General features: G+C 42.4%; 1 protein-coding gene and 1 long non-coding RNA gene across 2 annotated transcripts in view; one reads left to right on the top strand and one right to left on the bottom strand.

Annotated features, from left to right (window-relative positions):
- Positions 1-4805: 4805 nt before the first annotated feature.
- LOC117068381 lies at positions 4806-7560 on the bottom strand. Its single transcript, XR_004431096.1, has 3 exons — positions 7467-7560; positions 7033-7100; positions 4806-5017 (listed from the first exon to the last, which is right to left on the bottom strand). It is a non-coding gene; the product is annotated as an uncharacterized LOC117068381 (long non-coding RNA).
- XRN2 (5'-3' exoribonuclease 2) overlaps positions 6919-20683 on the top strand; it is an 89912-nt gene continuing 76147 nt past the window's right edge. The window contains exon 1 of the mRNA XM_033185450.1: positions 6919-7654. Coding sequence (XP_033041341.1) covers positions 7277-7654 — 378 coding nt within the window. The 5' untranslated portion in view covers positions 6919-7276. The remainder of the gene's footprint in view (positions 7655-20683) is intronic.

Genomic DNA, 20683 nt, shown 5'->3' with positions numbered 1-20683 from the left:
ACCAATGTCTTGTTCATTTGTACCTGTGAATTACACTTGGTGATAATCACTGCAGACTGTTTTAGGTAACAAGGAACATTTGAGACAAGATCTGAATATAACAAAATCCTGGAAATGTGAAAAATTAGCTTTGGATGGGTTCTAGGAGGAGAAACTGGTACATTCCACTTCCAGTTTTACATTCTAAGACAGAGGTTCTCAAATTTTTGGTCTCAGGACTCGTTTACACTCAAAATCCCAAGGAGCTTTTGTTTAAGTGGATTATATCTATTAACTTTTATTGTGTTAGAAATCAAACCTGAGAAAATTTAAAAATACAAATTTATTCCCTTAAAAATAAGAAACCCATAAGATCTTACCATAAGCAACATTTTTGTGAAAATAGCTATATTTTCGCAAAAAGATCAGTGAGAATATCGGCATTGTTCTACATTTTTGGAAATCTTTTCAATGTCTGGTTTGATAGAATAAAACTGGATTGTCACATCTGCTCCTGATTCAATTTGCTGATATTGTATGTCACAGAGTCTCTGAAAAATTTCACTGTTACACTTAAGAATGGGAACAAAGAGGGTAAATAACATCCTAATATTATTATGAAAATAGTTTCGACCTCACAGACCCTCTGAGAGAGTCTCTGAGGCCCTTGGGGTCTCTGAAACACACTTTGAGAACTACTGCTCTAATAATTCCATTCAATAAAAGTATTATATTTATTGAGAACCTACTGGATGCCTACCACAAGATAAATACAAAGACACGTCCTCGCCTCCAAGGAACCTGCAGTGTCCCCTTCCACACCTCCTTATTTCCAACCAAATCTTAATATTCCAAGACTCAGTGTCATTCCATAATACTCCCTCCTTGTCATTTTTTTTATCCCATTAGATGACAAGAGCTCTACTTTTTTCCTAAGTGTCTGTAGCAATTATTATCTGTGCAATTCATTTGGGATTTTAATCATACACCACAGAGGGAGACTTGTTTATTATTGATCAAACTACGCTTATTAATAGTTCATATTTCGTGGTTATATTTTGTCCTTGCTACTGATGGTAGACTCTTTCAGAGCAATAACTTATTTTACTTATGGTGCTCAAGGTAAGTAGTGAAGACTGTGGATCTTATACCGGTTATTTAGTAGTTTCATTTGCAACTACTGAGTGTGGCAGAGACAAAGCTATGTGCTCACCAATCCTATTTCCTTTTCCTGTTTTTGAGCACTCAGACTCTTTCCCAGTCTCTCCTGCAATTGGGTTAGGGCCATGTGACTGGGTTTGGGCCAGCAGAATATAAGTCACCACGAAGCCTGGCCCTTAAAAACACCCAGTGTGGCCCTCCTGCCCTGTCTTCCCTTTCGGTAGTGACTGTGGTGGCCATGTTGAGGTGGCACAATCCCAGGAGGAAAGCAGCAGGATGCCTGAGTCACCACACGGAGGACAGCTCTGGAGAGTAGCCTGATATCACATAAACTAAGCTAATGAGGTTTCAGGCATTACTTGTTACGACAGCAAAGCCTACCTTATCCTGGAATATTAGTGGAAAAAGAATGTTCATAAATGAAATAGGAAATAATGTAAGACACAACACTATGTATGAAAAGAGTCAGGAGTGATGTGGAAGATGAGAGTAGGCAAGAGCCAGTTTGGGCTCATGTGCTGGGACAGACTTTCTGGAGAAGAGGGGAAGAGATAATTTGAATGAGTAGAATTTGAACTGCAAAAAAGGTGGTGGGAAGACTAGGAGTGTAAACTTAGCAAAGTGGGAATAAGCAGGAAATATAAGTGAGGGAAAATGAAGACAGTCAATATTAGAAAGTTAACACCATAGCAGTGTGGTGGCAAGCTGTAGTCCAAGCTACTTGGGAGGCTGAGGTGGGAGGATTGTTTGAGTCTGGGAGATAGAGGCTGTGTTGCACCACTACACTTTCACCTGAGTTACAGAGAAAGATCCTGTCTGAAAAAGAAGAAAGAATGAACGAACGAAAGAAAAAGAAAGAAAGAAGGAAATATAGAAAGAGGGAGAAAAAGAAGAGAGGAAGGAAGGAACGAAGGAAAGGAAGGAAGGAAAGAAGGAAGGAAGGAAAGTTAATACTAGCTGGGGAGTGGCAAAATGAGGCTCTGTTAGATTATTAAATTGTCCAAAATAAGTGAAACATGCTAATAAAATAGTGAGGCTTCTTCAAAGCAAACAGTGTGGAGCACAACAGATAGCCATACAATGGCTATCACTTCGTGGTTCTAGATCACAGCCCAGTTTGCGCTGTGCACTGGGCATGGTATCACTCAATTTCCACAGAAAACCTATGAGGTCTATGATCCTCATTTTACAGATGAAGAAACTGAAGCTTAGAGAGGTGAAGCATCTTGAAAATGCATTAGTCAGAATTCTCCTGAAAAACAGGACCAACAGGATGTGAGAAAGTTTTATTTGAAGAAATTGGCTCACACGATTGTGGGAGCTTGATGAGTCCAAAATCTGATGGGGTAGGCCAGCAGGCTGGAGACCCAGGGAAGAGGTGCTGCTGGCAGAATCCATTCTTGCTTAGGGAAGGTCAGTCTCAGGGGCTGTAATGCCGCAGTATCCACTTTCAGGTGGTGCCTGCACATCACGCAGAACTACCTGTAAACCAGCCCTGAGCTTTCTCTTCTCTACATTAAACCCAAGTAGGCCTGGCATTTCTCACTTACTTACTGTGGTCCACCTTTTCTCCATGTTTCAGTCAACCAACCCATCAGTTATAGTACTAACTCCCTGAGTTGCAACATTAAATGCAGAAATCCTGCTCAATTGGCCCCTATCAATAAATTCAGCCTGATTCCATTTTATGTTTCTTCTTTCTTTATCCCACACCTTTAATTTCCATTCTCATACATATTCCCTGAATTTCTGACTAAATTAGAAAACTCAAGTAGTTCTTTTGGCGTGTAGTATGCCTCGTGGATCACATTTTGTGCCTCACTTTTTGGGACTGCTAGGACTTGAGTCTAGCTGTAGTTCTAGAAGCCAAGCGGGGTAATGGGGGTGTGTCCTGAGGAGAATCAGCATTGTCTTGTGAGACAACTGCATCAGGGGAGGTCACGATAGATTCCTTAAGCAATGAAAGGTTAGTTCCCTCAGGTGGGGGTGGAGAGGATATATCTACTGGGATGGAGAAAATGCTTTTACGGGCAAAGATGACTCATTGGAATTTAGGAACTCAGTGTCCCCAGTGCCATCAAGGTCTTTCCATATGCCCCCATTCCAACTTTCAGGATCCTATTAGTTCCCAATCAATGCCCTCAATTTAGAAGTAGACAACCTGCAAAGTCGAGAATTCAATCTGCATTTTAACTCAGCCACTTACAGGATGTGATTTGGAGTTGATTTTTAACAATCTTGGCTCTGCAGCTACCGGAGATAAGGGTCTCTTTCAGGGCAGAAATAGAAAGTTTCAGGTCAGTTATGTTACACTTGAGCGGGAATTTGAATTCCTGAGCTCATCCTTTTCTTTTCCCACTTTGTCCAGCAACATTAGGGGCAACTAATCTCATTATACTTGTTATTTTGGCAAATATGTTATAAAGTATCATACGCATGGTCACCCAGATCCTGCTTCTTTTTAGTTTTGGTAATATTTTGTGCAATTCTATTACTTCATCATGCCATAGACTATCAGTGTTTTATTTACTATTAGAAAGTTATTCCTGTTTTTAATCTAATCAGACTAGAGAACCACTTCCAGAAACCTCAGAACCAATTGTGAAAATGCATTCCTAAGATTGTTTCATTTGAGCCACTTCTAGTACCAGAATCTGTAGCTGTCAGCATTCTCTAGAGACATGGAATCAACAGGTGGGTATATACAAAGACATTTATTATAAGGGATTTGGCTCACATAACTATACAGACTGGCAAATCCAAATCTGCAGTGTAGGCCAGCAGATTCAGGACTCAGGAGGCAGATAACATCTCAAGGCAGTTGGCTAGAGAATTCCCTCTTGCTTGGGAGCCAGACTTTTTGTTCTATTCAGGCCTTCAACTGATAAAATGAGGTCCACCCACATTATGGAGGGCAATCTGCTTTACTCTACAGATTAAAAATGTTTATCTCAACCCAAAACGGCCACAATTTCTGTTTTAAAAACATCAGGTTATTCACAATGAATTTTTCAAGGATAAAGAGGGAAAGGAAGCACTGGATAGAGGGACCAACAGTAAGCAAAAAAAACTGAGATTTTTTTTTCTACGATAATCACAATGTTAATGGGGCTTAAAAATGAATTGATGAATATTTAAAAAATCCTAGTTTCTATATACTATATATTTGTCATATTGCTTTTCACATTAATGTTATCCAGATACTAGCTGTGGCCTTCCTCTCTCCCTTGGAGATCTAGGCAAAAATGTTTCAAAACCTCTGGGTTCTCTGCCTGCATAAGTCCGAAGTCTGGTTCAGTATTTCTGCTAATTTCTTTTTTTTTTTTTGAGATGGGAGTCTCGCTTTGTCACCCAGGCTGGAGTGCAGTGGTGGGCAATCTCGGCTCACTGCAAGCTCTGCCTCTCGGGTTCATGCCATTCTCCCGCCTCAGCCTCCTGAGTAACTGGGACTACAGGCACCCGCCACAGCGCCCGGCTAATTTTTTGTATTTTTAGTAGAGATGCGGTTTCACCGTGATCTCGATCTCCTGACCTTGTGATCCGCCCGCCTCGGCCTCCCAAAGTGCTGGGATTACAGGCGTGAGCCACCATGCCCAGCCTTCTTTTTTCTAAGATAGCATCTCACTCTGTCACCCAGGCTGGAGTGCAGTGGTGCAATCATAGCTCACTGCAGCCTTAAACTCTTGGGCTCAAGTGATCCTCCTGTCTTAGTCTCCCAATTTGCTAGGATTATAGATGTGAACCACCACACCTGGCCTCCCTGCTAATTTCTAACACTAATAAATTCTCACCTCTCCTGTTTCTAGAGCTCTGTGTTGTCCAACCCGTGGTGGTTCCAGACCACAGTGGCCCCAACTGGAGACTTTTAATTTGACTTCTACAAGAAAAACCCATATCAAGCCTGAGTCTGACAGGCTTTACCGGACACATTGGGCCAGGGAAAGTGTTACAATACTTAGTCCATATCCTCCTGCCACCTTTCAAGTTTCTTCTCTCTTTTACCCACCCCTTCTCTGAGTGCCAAAACTCCAATTTTTGTACTTCTACGCAAACCAATTTCACCACCCAGGTGAATTAGCTTGCACTCTCTAAATTTTGTTACTAGACTCTTTCCTTTGCAAGGGATAAGAATTTAGTCTAAACCAGCTTAGGGCAAAAGGAAACTTTTGGCCGGGAGCGGTGGCTCAAACCTGGAATCCCAGCACTTTGGGAGGCCAAGGCGGGTGCATCACGAGGTCAAGAGATTGAGACCATACAGGCCAACATGGTAAAATCCTGTCTCTACTAAAAATACAAAAATTAGCCAGGTGTGGTGGCACACATTGGTCATCCCTGTTACTCGGGAGGCTGAGGCGCTACTCAAAGGCTGAGGTGTGAGAATCGCTTGAACCCGATAGGTGGAGGTTGCAGAGAACCGAGATGGCGCCACTGCACTCTAGCCTGGCAACAGAGAGAGACTCTGTCTAAAAAAAAAAAAAGAAAAGAAACTTTTTTGGCTCACAGAATCAAAGGACAGACTTAATCAAACTGCAGGAAGAGAGGGATTTAACTGGAACCAGGGAATTAACCCTGCTTCTCTCATTGTCTACTGGCAACAAGTCCCAATTCTTATCTTTTAGCGTTCACGCACTGGAAAGATGCAGTCTTAAATTTCTTACGGTTCAAAGCTCAAAAATGCTGGTAAGGCTGGGCGCAGTGACTCACACCTATAATCCCAGCACTTTGGAAGGCCGAAGTGGGCAGATCACCTGAGGTTAGGAGTTCGAGACCAGCCTGGCCAACATGGTGAATCCCCGTCTCTACTAAAAACACAAAAACCATCGGGCTGTCAGGGCAGGCGCCTGTAATCCCAGCTACTCGGGAAGCTGAGGCAAGAGAATCGCTTGAACCCGGTAGGTGGAGGTTGCCGTGAGCCAAGATCTTGCCACTGCACTCCAGCCTGGGTGACAGAGCGAGACTCCGTCTGAAAAAACAAAAACAAAACAATAACCACCCCCGCCACACACACACACGCCAACATGCTGGTTGAGGATTCTAAATAGCTCAACTTGGCCAGCTATCCCTGAACTGCCTATGGTGTACATGTTCCTATAACGCACCTCCCAGAAAAACCAGAGGGGCTGTTTCCAGGTAAAAGGAGGCATTTCACCACAGACATAATACTTTGGAATAGTTTTGACTATCCTTAAGGAAAACACGGGATGACAATTTCTCTAATTTCCACACTAGTAGTTTAAACAAAGTAGTCATCAGACCACAGAGGAGGGGCAATAAATACTGCCTGCGAGGTAACTCGGAGAAATACTTTCACAGAGGCCTCTTGAGGTGAGCATTTAGCACTGTGTGTGCTGTGTGTCAAACCAAGAGGGGATTCAGGGAGACTTCCAGGTTTGAGCAAACGGACAAATAAACCTCCTCTTCCAGACCTCTTCTTACATATGAAAAAAATTCGTTTGAGACCACCAGAAAACAAAAGATAAAAGTATCGTGTTAGAACAAGGACGGATTAAGAATGACCTTTGCTTGAACTGAAACAGAAGCTATGTGCATAAGTGACTTAACCCTTCTATAACTTGGCTTTCTTGTAATTTACACGAGGGTGCTAACAGTACCCTCACAAGGCTCAAGTGATGATTACATAGGGCAATCCCTTAGTCAATGTCTTGGTACACTGCAAACGCTCAGAAAATGCTGGAAAATCATATCAGCAATTAGTTTATACCCATAACTGTAGCTAGAAGGTTGTATTGGATGCTAAATGCCGGCTAGATTCCATTCGGTAACTATTATAATTATTTACTTGCATAAATAACAAGCAAATTGTTGGTGCAAACCAGCCATTATTACTGTAAAATACTTTAAAATGCTCCTTTCGATAGTCCAGGTACGTACTGTGGCACAAAACCAGGAGAAACCAGGAAATGGAAATAACGAGTGAGTTTTGATGCTTCGATTCTATCCTAGATAGAGATGCGTGAGAATGGAGGCAAAAGAAGACATGTTCTTCCAAACAAGAGGTAACCAAACGGGCAAGGGAGACCTCCCCCCGGGCAGGCAGAGTGCAGATTCTGTGCCCAGGGAGCCGGAGGGCTTGGGGCTGGGAGACCCCGGCGGAGCCGCGGCAGAGTAGTCGCCCATGAGCCCCCGCGACTCAGACGCGCTCAGCTTCGCGCTCCGTGGCTGGGACCACCGAGGGCGAGCTGCAGCCTTCGCCACCCAGTCCGCTGCCGGACACCGCCTCCGACAAGCAGCCCGGCCAGGCCCTTTTCCGCCGCTCCCTCGCCCAGCCGAGCCTCCTTCCCACAGCGGCGGCGCCGTGACGTCACCTCCGGTCTCAGGGGCGCACGTGGGAGGAAGTGCTGGTGCCCTCAGCCGCCGCTCCCGTCTCTTTGGTTACGCTCGTCAGCCCGCCGGCCGCCGCCTCCAGCCGTGTGCAGCTATGGGAGTCCCGGCGTTCTTCCGCTGGCTCAGCCGCAAGTACCCGTCCATCATAGTCAACTGCGTGGAAGAGAAGGTGAGGAGGCTCCAGGCGGCCGCCACACTCGAGCCGGGGGTCCTGGCACGTCTAGGCCGCGGCCCTCGGGCTCCGCCGCCTGCCCCCCGGGAGCCTTGCCGGAGCTCGCGCCCTGCTGCCAGCCTCGCGAGCAGTCGCAGCCCCACACGCGGTGGGACGCGGGCTGTGGGATTCAGGACCCCGGGGGCTAGGGATTCGGGACCCTCGGCTGGGCAAGGGCCTATCCGGTTCTGAACTCGCTGGAGGGCCGCTCCTCCCCTACCCGCTTTTTCCCGGCACCGGAAGACCCCGCCCACTGCTTTGTTTCCTCTCGAGACCGCGCATTTTGGGTCTAGGAAGAGCTCTTGTTCAGAGGCTGTTGAGCAATGCATGCCAGGTCGGCTGAGCTAGCGGGTTGTGGATGCACGAATTCGGAGGCCTGCTTTTTGACAGTCTTTTAAAGGAATCCCTGGCGGCGAGCTTTTCGTTATCAGTCGTGCCTGAAAGGTTTTCTCCTAGTGTTCAGGACCATTTGTTGTTCTGGTTAGATTGGACGCTGAAAGCAGTATGTCAGGTCCAGGACGAGCGCTATAGAATTCTGAGAAGTTACCCTTCTCTGTGTGCCCCGACTACTGGACAGGGTGGATGCTTGTTGAAAATTTCAAGATTACTGGATATACTTGAGCAGTACAATTTTTGTTCTTAATATGTAAGTAGATTTTTGGCCATTATTGAGTTTTGTTTTTATTGTTTTCGTCATTCCGTGCGAATTCGGTTTTGTACTCTTAATTAGAATTTCTGGATTGGAAATGTTCGGAGGCACATCATGCGTACCTCACTCATTGGTTTTTGAAGGCAGTGCTTGCCTGTCAGTGTGAACTTATTTCTGCTTTTTTTTTTTTTTAACTTTCTTGGCTTCTATCCAAGGAGGAACCAAAAGCCTTGTTTTAGTGACATTCCCACTATTTCTTGTGTCTTTTTTTCAAAAAGCAACTGCTGAATTGAATGCTTGCTTCCTTTGTAAAATTTTAATCGAACTTTATTGAACTTTCACGTGGGTTAAACAAAAAGCAACAGTTCTTGCTCTACCCCTTCTCATACCATTTCTCCACTTTTGAAAACTGTTTTGGTTCTAAGTATACTTATACTTTATCGCTTTTAGATCTGTTGAATTCTAGCTGGATAGGAGAGGATTTAGTCACTTATTCAGCCTCCCTCTATACTCTTAATGGAGTAAATCACTATATATATTTTATTGGTAAGCTTTGTAAAGAAGTAATTTGCCTTTTTCATTCCATCACCTGTGTAAAGTATCCCTTGACTTAATGCTTTCTAAGGTCGATCTTAGCTTTTCTTCCCTTTCACCTCAAGTTTGTCAGCTATACTTTGCGTTGTGAGCATCCAAAATTAAATGATCAGGGCTTTGACTATACAGATTTAAAAAGCTGAAAAATCAAATCGGATAGTTGAGTGTTGACACTGTGTGGATTCAAGTTATGTACTGCGATTTTGTTTTTTGTACTGCTTTTGTCTTTTTCCCTGGGGGTGCCTTTCTTTTTCCACTTTACATCTTTCTGCGCCCAAACTCTGTTTTACCAGGTAGTCTATCAAGAGTCATCTTTCTTCTTGAAGAGTCCTCCTTGGGGTCTTCTTTATTTTTGTTGCTGTCACACCTGGCTATTCTGTAGGCTTGCTGGAAAGCTGCATCTGGGATTTTGTTATTATTATTGCTGTCATATCTTTCTTCAGTGGGAGGTACTGTTTTCTGGATCAGCATCTTTCTTCATTTGTTTTAGAAACGGAGTCTTCCTCTGTCTCTTAGGCTGGAGTACAGTGGCGTGATAGTGGCTCACTGCAACCTCCGGCCTCCTGGGTTCAAGCCATTCTCCTGTCTCAGCCTCCGGAGCAGCTCGGACTACAGGTGTGCACCACCACGCCAGCTAATTTTTTTTTTTTTTTTTTAGTAGAGACAGGGTTTTGCCATGTTGGTCAGGCTGGTCTCGAACTCCTGACCTCAGGTGATCCACCTGCCTCAGCCTCCCACATTGCTGAGATTACAGGCATGAGCCAACACACCTGGCTTTTTTTTTTTTTTTTTTTTTTGTATTTTTAGTAGAGACGAGATTTGCCATGTTGGCTATGCTGTTCTCTGTCCTGACTTCATGTGATCCGCCTGCCTGGGCCCCCTTGTGCTGGGATTACAGGCGTGAGCTATGGCACCTGGCCCATCTTTCTTCCTTTAAATCTTTTCTTAGTTTTTATTCTTAATTCTTAAGAAATGCTGTGTGGGATGTGAGATTTCCGAGTCATTGTAGGCCTCAAAATAGCTCCATTCTACCCTTATACACGTGAATGATCACTAGCTAGGCATGGATTTCGAGGTTTTTTTTTTCTTTGAGACGGCATCTAGCTCTGTCACCCAGGCTGGAGTGCAGTGGTGTGATCTTGGCTCACTGCAACCTCCGCCTCCCAGGTTCAAGCCGTTCTCCTGCCTCAGCCTCCCAAGTAGCTGGGACTACAGGTGCGCCACAATGCCCAGCTAATTTTTGTATTTTTAGTAGAGACGGGGTTTCACCATGTTGGGCAAGCTGATGTTGAACTCCTGACCTCAGGTGATCCACCAGCCTCTGCCTCCCAAAGTGCTGGGATTACAGGCATGAACCACTGCACCTGGCCAGGAATTCGAGTTTTAGTATTAGGTTCCCTCAAAACTTTGAAAGAAATTGTTCTTTTGTACTCTCTCATCTAGTGGTGTTGATGACAAGTTCGGTGTTAATGTGATACATTTATTTAACCAGCAGTTATATAGCATTTACTGTTGTTTTAAGAACTTTATTAACTTGTTTGATCCTTATAACCACGACTCCTACTGTTGTAATTATTTTTATTATGTACAAATAATAGAAGCATGATATTTAGAGACAACCAATATTGTTATTATGTTATGGTGGCTCACACCTGTAATCCCAGCACTTTGGGAGGCTGAGGTGGGTGGATCACGAGGTCAAGAGATCCAGACCCTCCTGGCTAACATGGTGAAACCTGTCTCTACTAAAAATACAAAAATTAGCTGCGTGTGGTGGCGGGCCAGTAGTCTCAGCTACTTGGGAGGCTGAGGTAGGAGAATCCCTTGAACCCGGGAGGCAGAGGTTGCAGTGAGCTGTGATCGGGCCACTGCACTCCAGCCTGGTGACAGTGCGAGACTCCATCTCAGAAAAAGAATGATTATTATTGTTTATTATTATTACAGATGAGAAAATGGAAACACAGCAGGGTAGAGTATCATGACCAAGGTCACTCAGCTGATAAATGTCAGAGCTAGTGTGGAAACCAGAAGGACTTAATTTCTGTGCTTGTATGCTTTCATTCTTTTGTGATCAGTTTTCCTTTCTAGATTTTAAAAAGATCTTTTTCTTCATAGTGTAAACTTTCATTATTAGGTACCTAGGTATAGATGTTATTTTAAATTCAAATTCATTTTGATCAGTACGTGGCTCACTCTTTGAGTCTGGGGTCTTAGGTTCTTCGGTTTTAGGGAATGCTGTTTAATGATTTCTTGACATTTTTCTCTTCCCTTTCCAGACTCAGGATACTGGTCCTCCTAGGCTCATGTGTTCTTATTTTTATTTTCTCTGTCATTCTCTGGCTTCCCTTGAAACCTCCACTAGCCTTTGGCCTTTTTGCAGCTTTGTTGAGGTATACTTGACATAGAATCAACTGCAGGTAATTAAAGTGTACAATTTTTTTTTTTTTTTTACTTTCTTTAAAGATGAGATCTTGCTCTGTCACCAGGCTGGAATGTAGTATGCAATCACGGCTCACTGCAGCCTCAAACTCCTGGGCTTGAAGTGTATAATTTAGTACAGTGCATACATCTGTGAAACCAGCACAACCAAGACAGTGAACGTGACCTCCAAAACATTCCTTCTGCCCTTTTGTAGTTCCTCTCTACCATCCCTCCCTGCCACCTGTCTTGTCAACCACTGACTGATTTGCTTTCTGACCCTATCGATAAGTTTTCATTTTCTATAATTTTTTATAAATGAGATTATATAGTATATACTCATTTTTTGCCTCAGTTACTTTCATTCGTCTTATTTACTTTGAAGTTCATCCATTATTGTATGTGTAAGTAGTTTCTTTTTTTTTTTTTAACTTGTTTTTTGAGACGGAGTCTCACTCTGTTGCCCAGGCTGGACTGCAGTGGTGCGATCTGGGCTCACTGCAACCTCCACCTTCCGGGTTCAAGCAATTCTCCTGCCTCAGCCTCCCGAGCATCTGGGATTACAGGCGCATGCCACCACACCTGGCTAATTTTTGTATTTTTAGTTGAGACGGAGTTTCACCATGTTGGCCAGGCTGGTCTTGAACTCCTAACCTCAAGTGGTCTGCCTGCCTCATCTTTTAATTTTTGGATAGTATTCTGTGTGTAGATACACCACATTTTATTTATTCAGATGATTGATGAACATTGGGATTGTTTCCAGTTTTTGACTTTCAGAAAAAGAAACCTATGAACATCTGTGTACAAGTCTTTGTAGGGACATACACTTTCATTTATTTGGGGGAAAAAAGATTAGGAGTGAAATGGTTGGTTTGTATAGTAGGTGTGTGGTTACTTAAGTAGAAAAACCTGCCAGACTTTTTTTTTTTCATACTGGTTGTGCCATTTTGCATTGGCATCAGCAGCATATCAGGGTTCCAGTTGCTCAACTTCCTCACCAACACTTGATATGGTTAGCCCTTTTAGTTTTAGGTATTCCAGTGTACTGTTACCTTATTGTGGTTTTAAGTTGCATTTCCCTGAGATGCTTGTTTGCTTTCTGTATATTATCACGGGTGAGGTGAGGCATCTCTTCAGATCTTTTGCCCATTTTTACCTTCGGTTGTCTTACTTAAATGTAGAGTTTGTTACATATTCTGGATGGAAATCTTTAGTTTGATATATCTTTTGCTAATATTTTCTTTTAATCTGTAGCTTGTCTTTTTACTTCTTAACAATGTCTTGGGAGCAAACATTTAAAAATTTTAATGAAGTCTGATTAATTTTTTCCCTTTATATTTCTGCTTTTTGTATTTAAGAAATCCTTTGTCAAAGCCACGGTCTCTTGTGTTTTCTTAGAGAAGTTTTATAGTTTTAGTTCATTCTGTGGTTTCCATTTTTTGGTCTAATTATATGGTGAATTATCGGTCTTTAAATCCTAAAGCCACCTTGCATTCCTTGGATAAACCCCACTTGATCATGTTGTATTATTTTTATATACTGTTGAATTCAGTTTGCTAAAGTTTTCTTGAGAATTTTTATGTCTCTGGTCACAAAAGATATTTGTAGCACTCTTAATGTCTATTTATAGATGTCAGAATAATGTTGACCTTAAATTGAGTTCCTTCAGTTTTTTGGAAGAGTTTGTATAGAGTTAATGTTGTTTCTTCCTAAAATATTTGATAGAATTTACCAGCGAAGCCATCTGGACTTGGAGTTTTGTGGGAAGGCTTTAAGCTGCAAATTAAGTTTCTTTAGTAGATCTAGAACTATTGAGATTACCTATTTATTTATTTTTGGATGAGCTTTTTTAGTTTGTATCTTTCACAGATTTTGCCCATTTCACCTAAGTCAAGCTTGTCCAACCTGTGGCCTGCGAGCTGCATGTGGCCCAGGATGCTTTGAATCCTGCCCAGCACAAATTCTTAAACTTTCTTAAAACATCATGAGATTTATGCACAGACCTTTTCTCTTTTTTCAGCTCATCAGCTATCGTTAGTATTAGTGGCCCAAGACAGTTCTTCTTCCAAAGTGGCCCAGGGAGGCCAAAAGATTGGACACCCCTAATCTAAGTAGTTGAATTGGCTGACATAAAGTTGTTCATAGTATTTTCTTACTATCCTTTTTTTTGTTATTAAAATGTTTTCACTCCGTTTGTTTTTGCTTCTCTTTTGTTTTTTCTTCCTATTAACTTATTATTATCCTTTTAATATTGTTAGAATCTGTAGTGATGTTACCTCTTTCATTCCTGATACTTTTAATTCTACTTTCTTTGTTTTGTCCCATTATCAGTCTGGCTATACTGTTCTCAGATAACTAGCTTTTGGTTTCATTGATTTTCTTTATCGTTTTTCTGTTTTCTGTTTCTTTGATTCTGCTCTTATATTTATTTCTTTGTTAGTTTACTTTGGGTTTAACTTGTTTTTTCTCCTCCTTGTTTATTAAGGTAGAAGCTGAGGTCATTGTTTTGAGACATTTCTTCTTTGATACAGATCTTGAGTGCCATAAGTTGCCTTCTAGATATTGTTTAAACAGTGTGCCACAAATATTGACATGTTGTATTTTCATTTTCATCCACTTAGAAATATATTCTAGAACTCCCTTTGGCCCATTGGTTATTTAAGAGTGTTACTTAATTTTCACACACGGGAGATTTTCCAGGTATTTTTTCCTGATAGTGATTTTTAATTTAATTCACTTATCAGAGATCATACTTAATTTGAGTTCTGCTGAAGTTTATCAGACTGGTTCAGAATATGGTCTCTATAAACGTTTTATGTGCATTTGAAAAGGATACATTTTCTGCTGCTGTGAAATTTTGACTATAACTTTTGGATTTTCCTGTTTCTCCTTTCAGTTCTATTGGTTTTTGCTCCGTGTATTTTGAAGCTCTTTTATTAGGTACATAAGTGCTTAACATTGTTCTAGTTTTTTGATGAATAATACGCTTATGAAATGACCTTCACTATTTTTGGTTAATATTTGCTCAGAAATCTATTTTATTCATCATTAATACAGCCAGTTATTCTGATTAGTGTTAGCATAGTGTATTTTTTTCCATCCTTTTATTTTAGTCTGTTTGCATCTTTATGTTTACAGTGGACATTTTTGTAGGTAACATAACAGTTGGGTCTGGCTTTTTAATACAATTTGAGAATCTCTGCCCCCTCTTTTTATTGGGATAAAACATACATAACATAAAATTACCTTTTTGACTGTTTTTAAGTGTATAATTCAATGGAACAAAGTATGTTCACGTTGTTGTGCAATTGTCACCAATGTCTATTTCCAGAACAATTTTATCATCCCAAACAGAAATTCTACCCGTTAAACAGTAACTCTTTGTCCCCCTCCCCACTTTCTGTCTTTATAAATTTGCCTATTCTAGCTACCTTATGTAAATGTAATCATAATATTTTTCCTTTTGTGTCTGGCTTATATCTCTTAGCATAGTGTTTTCAAGGTTTGTCCATGTTGTTGCATGTCTCAGAATTTTATTCCTTTTTAAAGCTGAATGATACTCCCGTTGTATGTGGGAGTATATGGGAGTATATGTCACACTCTGGACACTTTTGACTGGTTCTACCTTTAGGCTATTATGAATAACACTGCTGTGCACATTGGTGTACAAGTATCTTTTTTAGTCCCTGCTTTCAATTCTTTTGAGTATGTACCTATGAGTGGAATCATTGGATCATGTAATTCTGTGTTTAGCATTTTGAGGAACCACCAAATTGTTTTTCTTTTTTTTTTTTGAGACGGAGTCTTGCTCTGTCGCCCAGGCTGGAGTGCAGTGGCCGGATCTCAGCTCACTGCAAGCTCCGCCTCCCAGGTTTACGCCATTCTCCTGCCTCAGCCTCCCGAGTAGCTGGGACCACAGATGCCCGTCACCTCGCCCGGCTAGTTTTTTTGTATTTTTTTTTTTTTAGTAGAGACGGGGTTTCACCGTGTTAGCCAGGATGGTCTCGATCTCCTGACCTCGTGATCCGCCCGTCTCGGCCTCCCAAAGTGCTGGGATTACAGGCTTGAGCCACCGCGCCCGGCCTGTTTTTGTAGTCTGCTTTGTAATTGGGCCATTTAGAACATTTATATTTAAAATGATTATTGATGGCCAGGCACGTTGGCTCACGCCTGCAATCCCAGCACTTTGAGAAGCCAAGGAAGATGGATCATTTGAGGCCAGGAGTTTGAGAGCAGCCTGGACAACATAGTGAAACCCTGTCTCTGCTAAAAAAGTGACAAAAAAAAAATTAGCCGGGCATAGTGGTACGACACCTGTAAACCCAGCTACTCAGGAGGCTGAGGCACAAGAATCACCTGAACCCGGGAGACTGAGGTTGTAGTGAGCTGAGATCGGGCCACTGTACTCCAGCCTGGGTGACAGAGCGAGACTCCGCTTCCTGGGTTCACGCCATTCTCCTGCCTCAGTAGCTGGTACTACAGGCGCCCGCCACCACACCCAGCTAATTTTTTGTATTTTTTTTTTTTTTTTTAGTAGAGACAGGGTTTCACCGCGTTAGCCAGGATGGTCTTGATCTCCTGACTTCCTGGGATTACAGGTGTGAGCCACTGCGCCCGACTTTAGGTTGTGTTTTTATGATTTCATTTTATTCTCTTTGCTCACTTACTAAGTACTCATTACTGATTCAGTCATCAGCTTCTTCACTTCATGTACTTTAACTGCTTGGTTCATGCAGTCTTCCATTTATCAGCTTTCTGACCATCGGAAAATGACTTTTTAAATGCCTAAACTCTGGAGAGCTGGAGCTTCTTGTTAAAACCAAAGCCCAAGATAATTTTTTTTTTTTTTGAAGATGGAGTCTTGCTCTGTTGCCCAGGCTGGAGTGCAGTGGTGCAATCTCTGCTCACTGCAACCTCCGCCTCCTGGGTTCAAGATATTCTCCTTCCTCAGCCTCCCAAGTAGCTGGGACTACCAGTGTGCACCATGGCGCCCGGCTAATTTTTGTGTTTTTAGTAGAGGTTTCACCACGTTGGCTAAGCTGATCTTGAACTCCTGACCTCAGGCGATCTGCCTGCCTCAGCCTCCCAAAGTGCTGGGATTACAGGCGTGAGCCACCATGCCTGGGCCCTAGGTAAATTAAATAACACAGTTTAATTGAGCAGTGAACAGTTTGCTAATTGAGTGGCCCTCAGAACCAGAAGAGGTTTAGGGAGCTCTCGAAAACAGAAGTGAGATACAGAAACAGTTTGATCTTTGGCTTATTTGAATATGGCCAGGTAAGTGGGCAACCTGTGATTGACTGAAGCTCAACTGCTGTGATTGGCCGAGACTCTGCTTTCTGTTACAAAAGCATACTCCTAAGTTAGGCTTTTCCTTAATGGACTTTATATAAGTAATGTTGCAGTTCTTCAAGTGAAGAATCAGGAAGGAGCCATTCTCAGGCCAAAGTTGGTGTAAGTTATCACACTACGCTACACTGTGCTGCTCCCTACAGTTTTCCCCTCTGGTGATCTCTGTGCAAGGGCTGAAACCAGAAGGCTGTGTGTCCTCATTTTTATCAGCTGGGAATGTGTGTGTTGGGTGACTCAATTTTTTGCTGCTCTGTGCATGTCCACAAATGACTGCGAAAGTACGATGATTATTAATTTTGGGGTTAAAAATAAATTTCAGTGAGTAGACATATTTGCAAATATGGGATTCATGAATGGTGAAAGTTGGCTATGTGTGCATCACAGAGGGTGGTTGTGTGGATTAGATGTATTAATACCAGCTATACATTCCTAGTACAGAAGCATTTGCTAAATGGCAACTATTTGGGAAATCTGATTTCAGAATTTTATTTGGTGAATTAATTTTTAGTACTTTATGTATCCAAGTAAAGGCAGAGATGTTTTTGAGTCAAACTCTTGGTGATACTGCGTTGTAGTGTACAGTGTGGTCTTACTGTGTTCATGTAATAAAATCCAGGTTTCCTCCCCTGCCTCTTTTCTCTCTTCCATTTCATTGAGTACTACTTTTGTGATAGGCATCACTCTGAGGGAAGGGAGAAAAATAATAAGACGGACATTTATCCTTACCCTACGTTCTATTTTCTCCAATATGATTTTTTTTTGGAGCTGGTTACCACATTCTTTAAACAGCTTTGTTGAGATAGGATTTGTATACAATAAAATTCACCCATTTAAAGTGTACAACTCAATGATTTTTAGTATTTTCACAAAGGTGCACATCCATCGCCACAGTCAATTTTAGAACATCTTAATCACCTTGAAAAGAAACTTGTACTCTTTAGCTATTGTCCCTCTATCTGCTGTCACCTTTTCTCCCAACCTTAAGCAACCACTAATCTACTTTATGTCTGTATAGATTTTTCCTAGTCTGGACTTTCACATGAGAGGAATCTATAGAATATGGTCGTTTCTGGCTGGCTTCTTTCACTTAACATTATGTTTTCAAAGTTCACCCATGTTGTAGCAAGTTTCAGTACTTTATTATTTGCTTATGGCCAAATACTGTGCCATTGTATGGATATACCACATTTTGTTCATCCATTTATCTGTTGATAAACATTTGAACAGTTTCTATCTTTTGGCTATTATGAATAATGCTGTTTTAAACATTCATGTTACGTTTCTATGTATATATGTTTTCATTTTTCTTGGGTGTATACCTAGGGATAGAGTTGCTGGATTACATAGTTTAATCATTTGAAGAACTGCCAGCCGCTTTCCCAGGTTCTCGCTCTGTTGCCCAGGCTGGAGTACAATGGCATGATCATAGCTCACTGTAGCCTTGAACTCCTGGGCTCAAGCGATTCTCCTGCCTCAGTCTCCCAAATATCTTGGACTAGAGGCGTGTGTCACTATGCTTGGCTCTTTTTTTTTTTTTTTTTAAAAAGATGGAGTTTGCCTGTGTTGACTGGTCTTGAACTCCTAGCCTCAAGTGATTGCACTATTTTATATTCCCACCAGTAATGTATGAGGGTTCCAGTTTTTCCACATTTTTGATGTGAAGCATGTTTACTGTGTGCTGCTTACCAGCTTGTCTGAGTCTGATGAGATAAGGACATCCATGTACAATGTTACAACAAGAGGGTTTATTATTTACAAATAGACACTAAAGGACAACAGAAGCCTAGGATTCATTCTGTTTTTTTTTTTTTTTTTTTTTTGAGACGGAGTCTCGCTCTGTTGCCCGGGCTGGAGTGCAGTGGCCGGATATCAGCTCACTGCAAGCTCCGCCTCCCGGGTTTACGCCATTCTCCTGCCTCAGCCTCCTGAGTAGCTGGGACTACAGGCGCCCGCCACCTCGCCCGGCTAGTTTTTCGTGTTTTTTAGTAGAGACGGGGTTTCACAGTGTTAGCCAGGATGGTCTCGATCTCCTGACCTCAGGATCCGCCCGTCTTGGCCTCCCAAAGTGCTGGGATTACAGGCTTGAGCCACCGTGCCCGGCTAGGATTCATTCTGAGTGGGTCCCCCATGGCTCAGGAAATGGGCCCAGGGCAGATAGAATCTTGACTGCAGGGGCCACACTTGCATGGCGGCAGAGGAACCACGAAAGGCTGCCCACTCTGGGTTATACACCTCAGGGTTCATGTGACACACTGAGCTAATGCTTTGGAAAACGTCCTGCTTCCAGGGGTGAAAGGTACAAAGCCCACCTTGTGCCAGGCAGTAGTGCCATCACTCAAGATGTTACATTCCTGGGAGGGACAGGAGCAAGGCTGGACATTTTCAGGCAGTTCTTCCCTTTTTCAGGATATTGCATTCCCATCACATTCTACAGTCACTTTTGAGAACTATGAGCAAGAAAAGGAACTGAGTTGGTCCAAGGCCAGCCAAAGAAGTATCCCACACTTGCCAACACTTGTTACCTGACTTGGCTTTAGCCATTCTAGTGGGTGTGTGACGTGGTATCTCCTGTGGTTTTGATTTGCATTTTCCTGATGACTAGTGGTATTGAGCATCTTTTCATGTGCTTACTGGCCGTCTGTGTATCTTTTGGAGAAATGTCTATTTAGGTTCTTTGTCTCCTGTTCCCCCTTTTTCTTTGAGACAGGGTCTCACTCTTGTTACCCAGGCTGGAGGGTAGTGGCACAATCTCAGCACACTGTAACCTCCATCTCCTAGGGTCAAGTCATCCTCCCACCTCAGCCTCCTGAGTAGCTGGGACTACAGACAGGCACTACCACGCCCGGCTAACTTTTTGTATTTTGGGTTGAGACAGAGTTTTGCCATATTGCCCAGGCTGGTCTGAACTCCTGAGCTCAGATGATCCACCTGCCTCAGCCTCCCAAAGTGTTGGGATTACAGGCGTGAGCCACCATACCCGGACTCTTTGCCCTTTTGAAATTGGGTTGTCCTGTTATTGAATTGTAAGAGTTTTAAAGAATATATTCCGAATATAAACCCCTTATGAGATAAATGATTTGCAAATATTTTCCCACATTCTGTGGATTGTCTTTCCACTTTCTTGATGGTGTCCTTTGAAGAATAAAAGTTTAAAATTTTGTCCGGGTGTAATCCCAGCACTTTGGGAGGCTGTAATCCCAGCACTTTGGGAGGCTGAGGTGGGCGGATCACTAGAGGACAGGAGTTTGAGACTAGCCTGGCCAACATGGTGAAACCCTGTCTCTACTGAAAATACAGAAAAATAGCTGGGCGTGGTGGCGGGCGCCCGTAATCCCAGTTACTCGGGAGATTGAGGCAGCAGAATGGCTTGAACCCAGGAGGCAGAGGTTGCAGTGAGCCAAGATTGCGCCATTGCACTCCAGCCTGGGCAACAAGAGCACAACTCAGTCTCGAAAAATAAACAAAAAAGTTTAAAATTTTGATGATGAAGTGCAGTTCATCTGCTTTTTTCTTTTATCGTTTGTGCTTTTGGTGGCATATCTAAGAATTCCGCTGCCGAATTCAAGGTCACAAAGATTTACACCTGTTTTTTGGAAGAGTTTTATAGTTTTAGCTCTTAAATGTAGGTTCATGATCCATTTTGAGTTGTTTGAGTTGAGTTGAGTTAAGGTGTGAAGTAATAGTCCAGCTTCACTTTCTTGCATTGGCTCTCCAGTTGTCCTATGCCATTTGTTGAAGACTGTTCTTTTCTCCATTAAATGATCTTGACACCATGTAAAAATCAGCTAATAATAGCTATGTGCATTTATTTCTGGACTCAGTTCCATTCCGTTGATCTAAATGTTTATCCTTGTCCCAGGACCACACTGTCTTGATTACTGTTGCTTTGTAGTAAGCTTTGAAATCAGGAAATAGAGTATGATTCCTACTTTATTCTTTTCCAGGATTATTTTGGCTATTATGGCTGCCTTGCA

The sequence above is a fragment of the Trachypithecus francoisi genome, unplaced genomic scaffold (genome assembly GCF_009764315.1).
Source record: "Trachypithecus francoisi isolate TF-2019V2 unplaced genomic scaffold, Tfra_2.0 Lachesis_group21, whole genome shotgun sequence".
Taxonomy (NCBI): Eukaryota; Metazoa; Chordata; class Mammalia; order Primates; family Cercopithecidae; genus Trachypithecus; species Trachypithecus francoisi.
The sequence above is the reverse complement of the archived record's forward strand: the minus strand, read 5'-3'. Positions and strand labels throughout refer to the sequence as shown.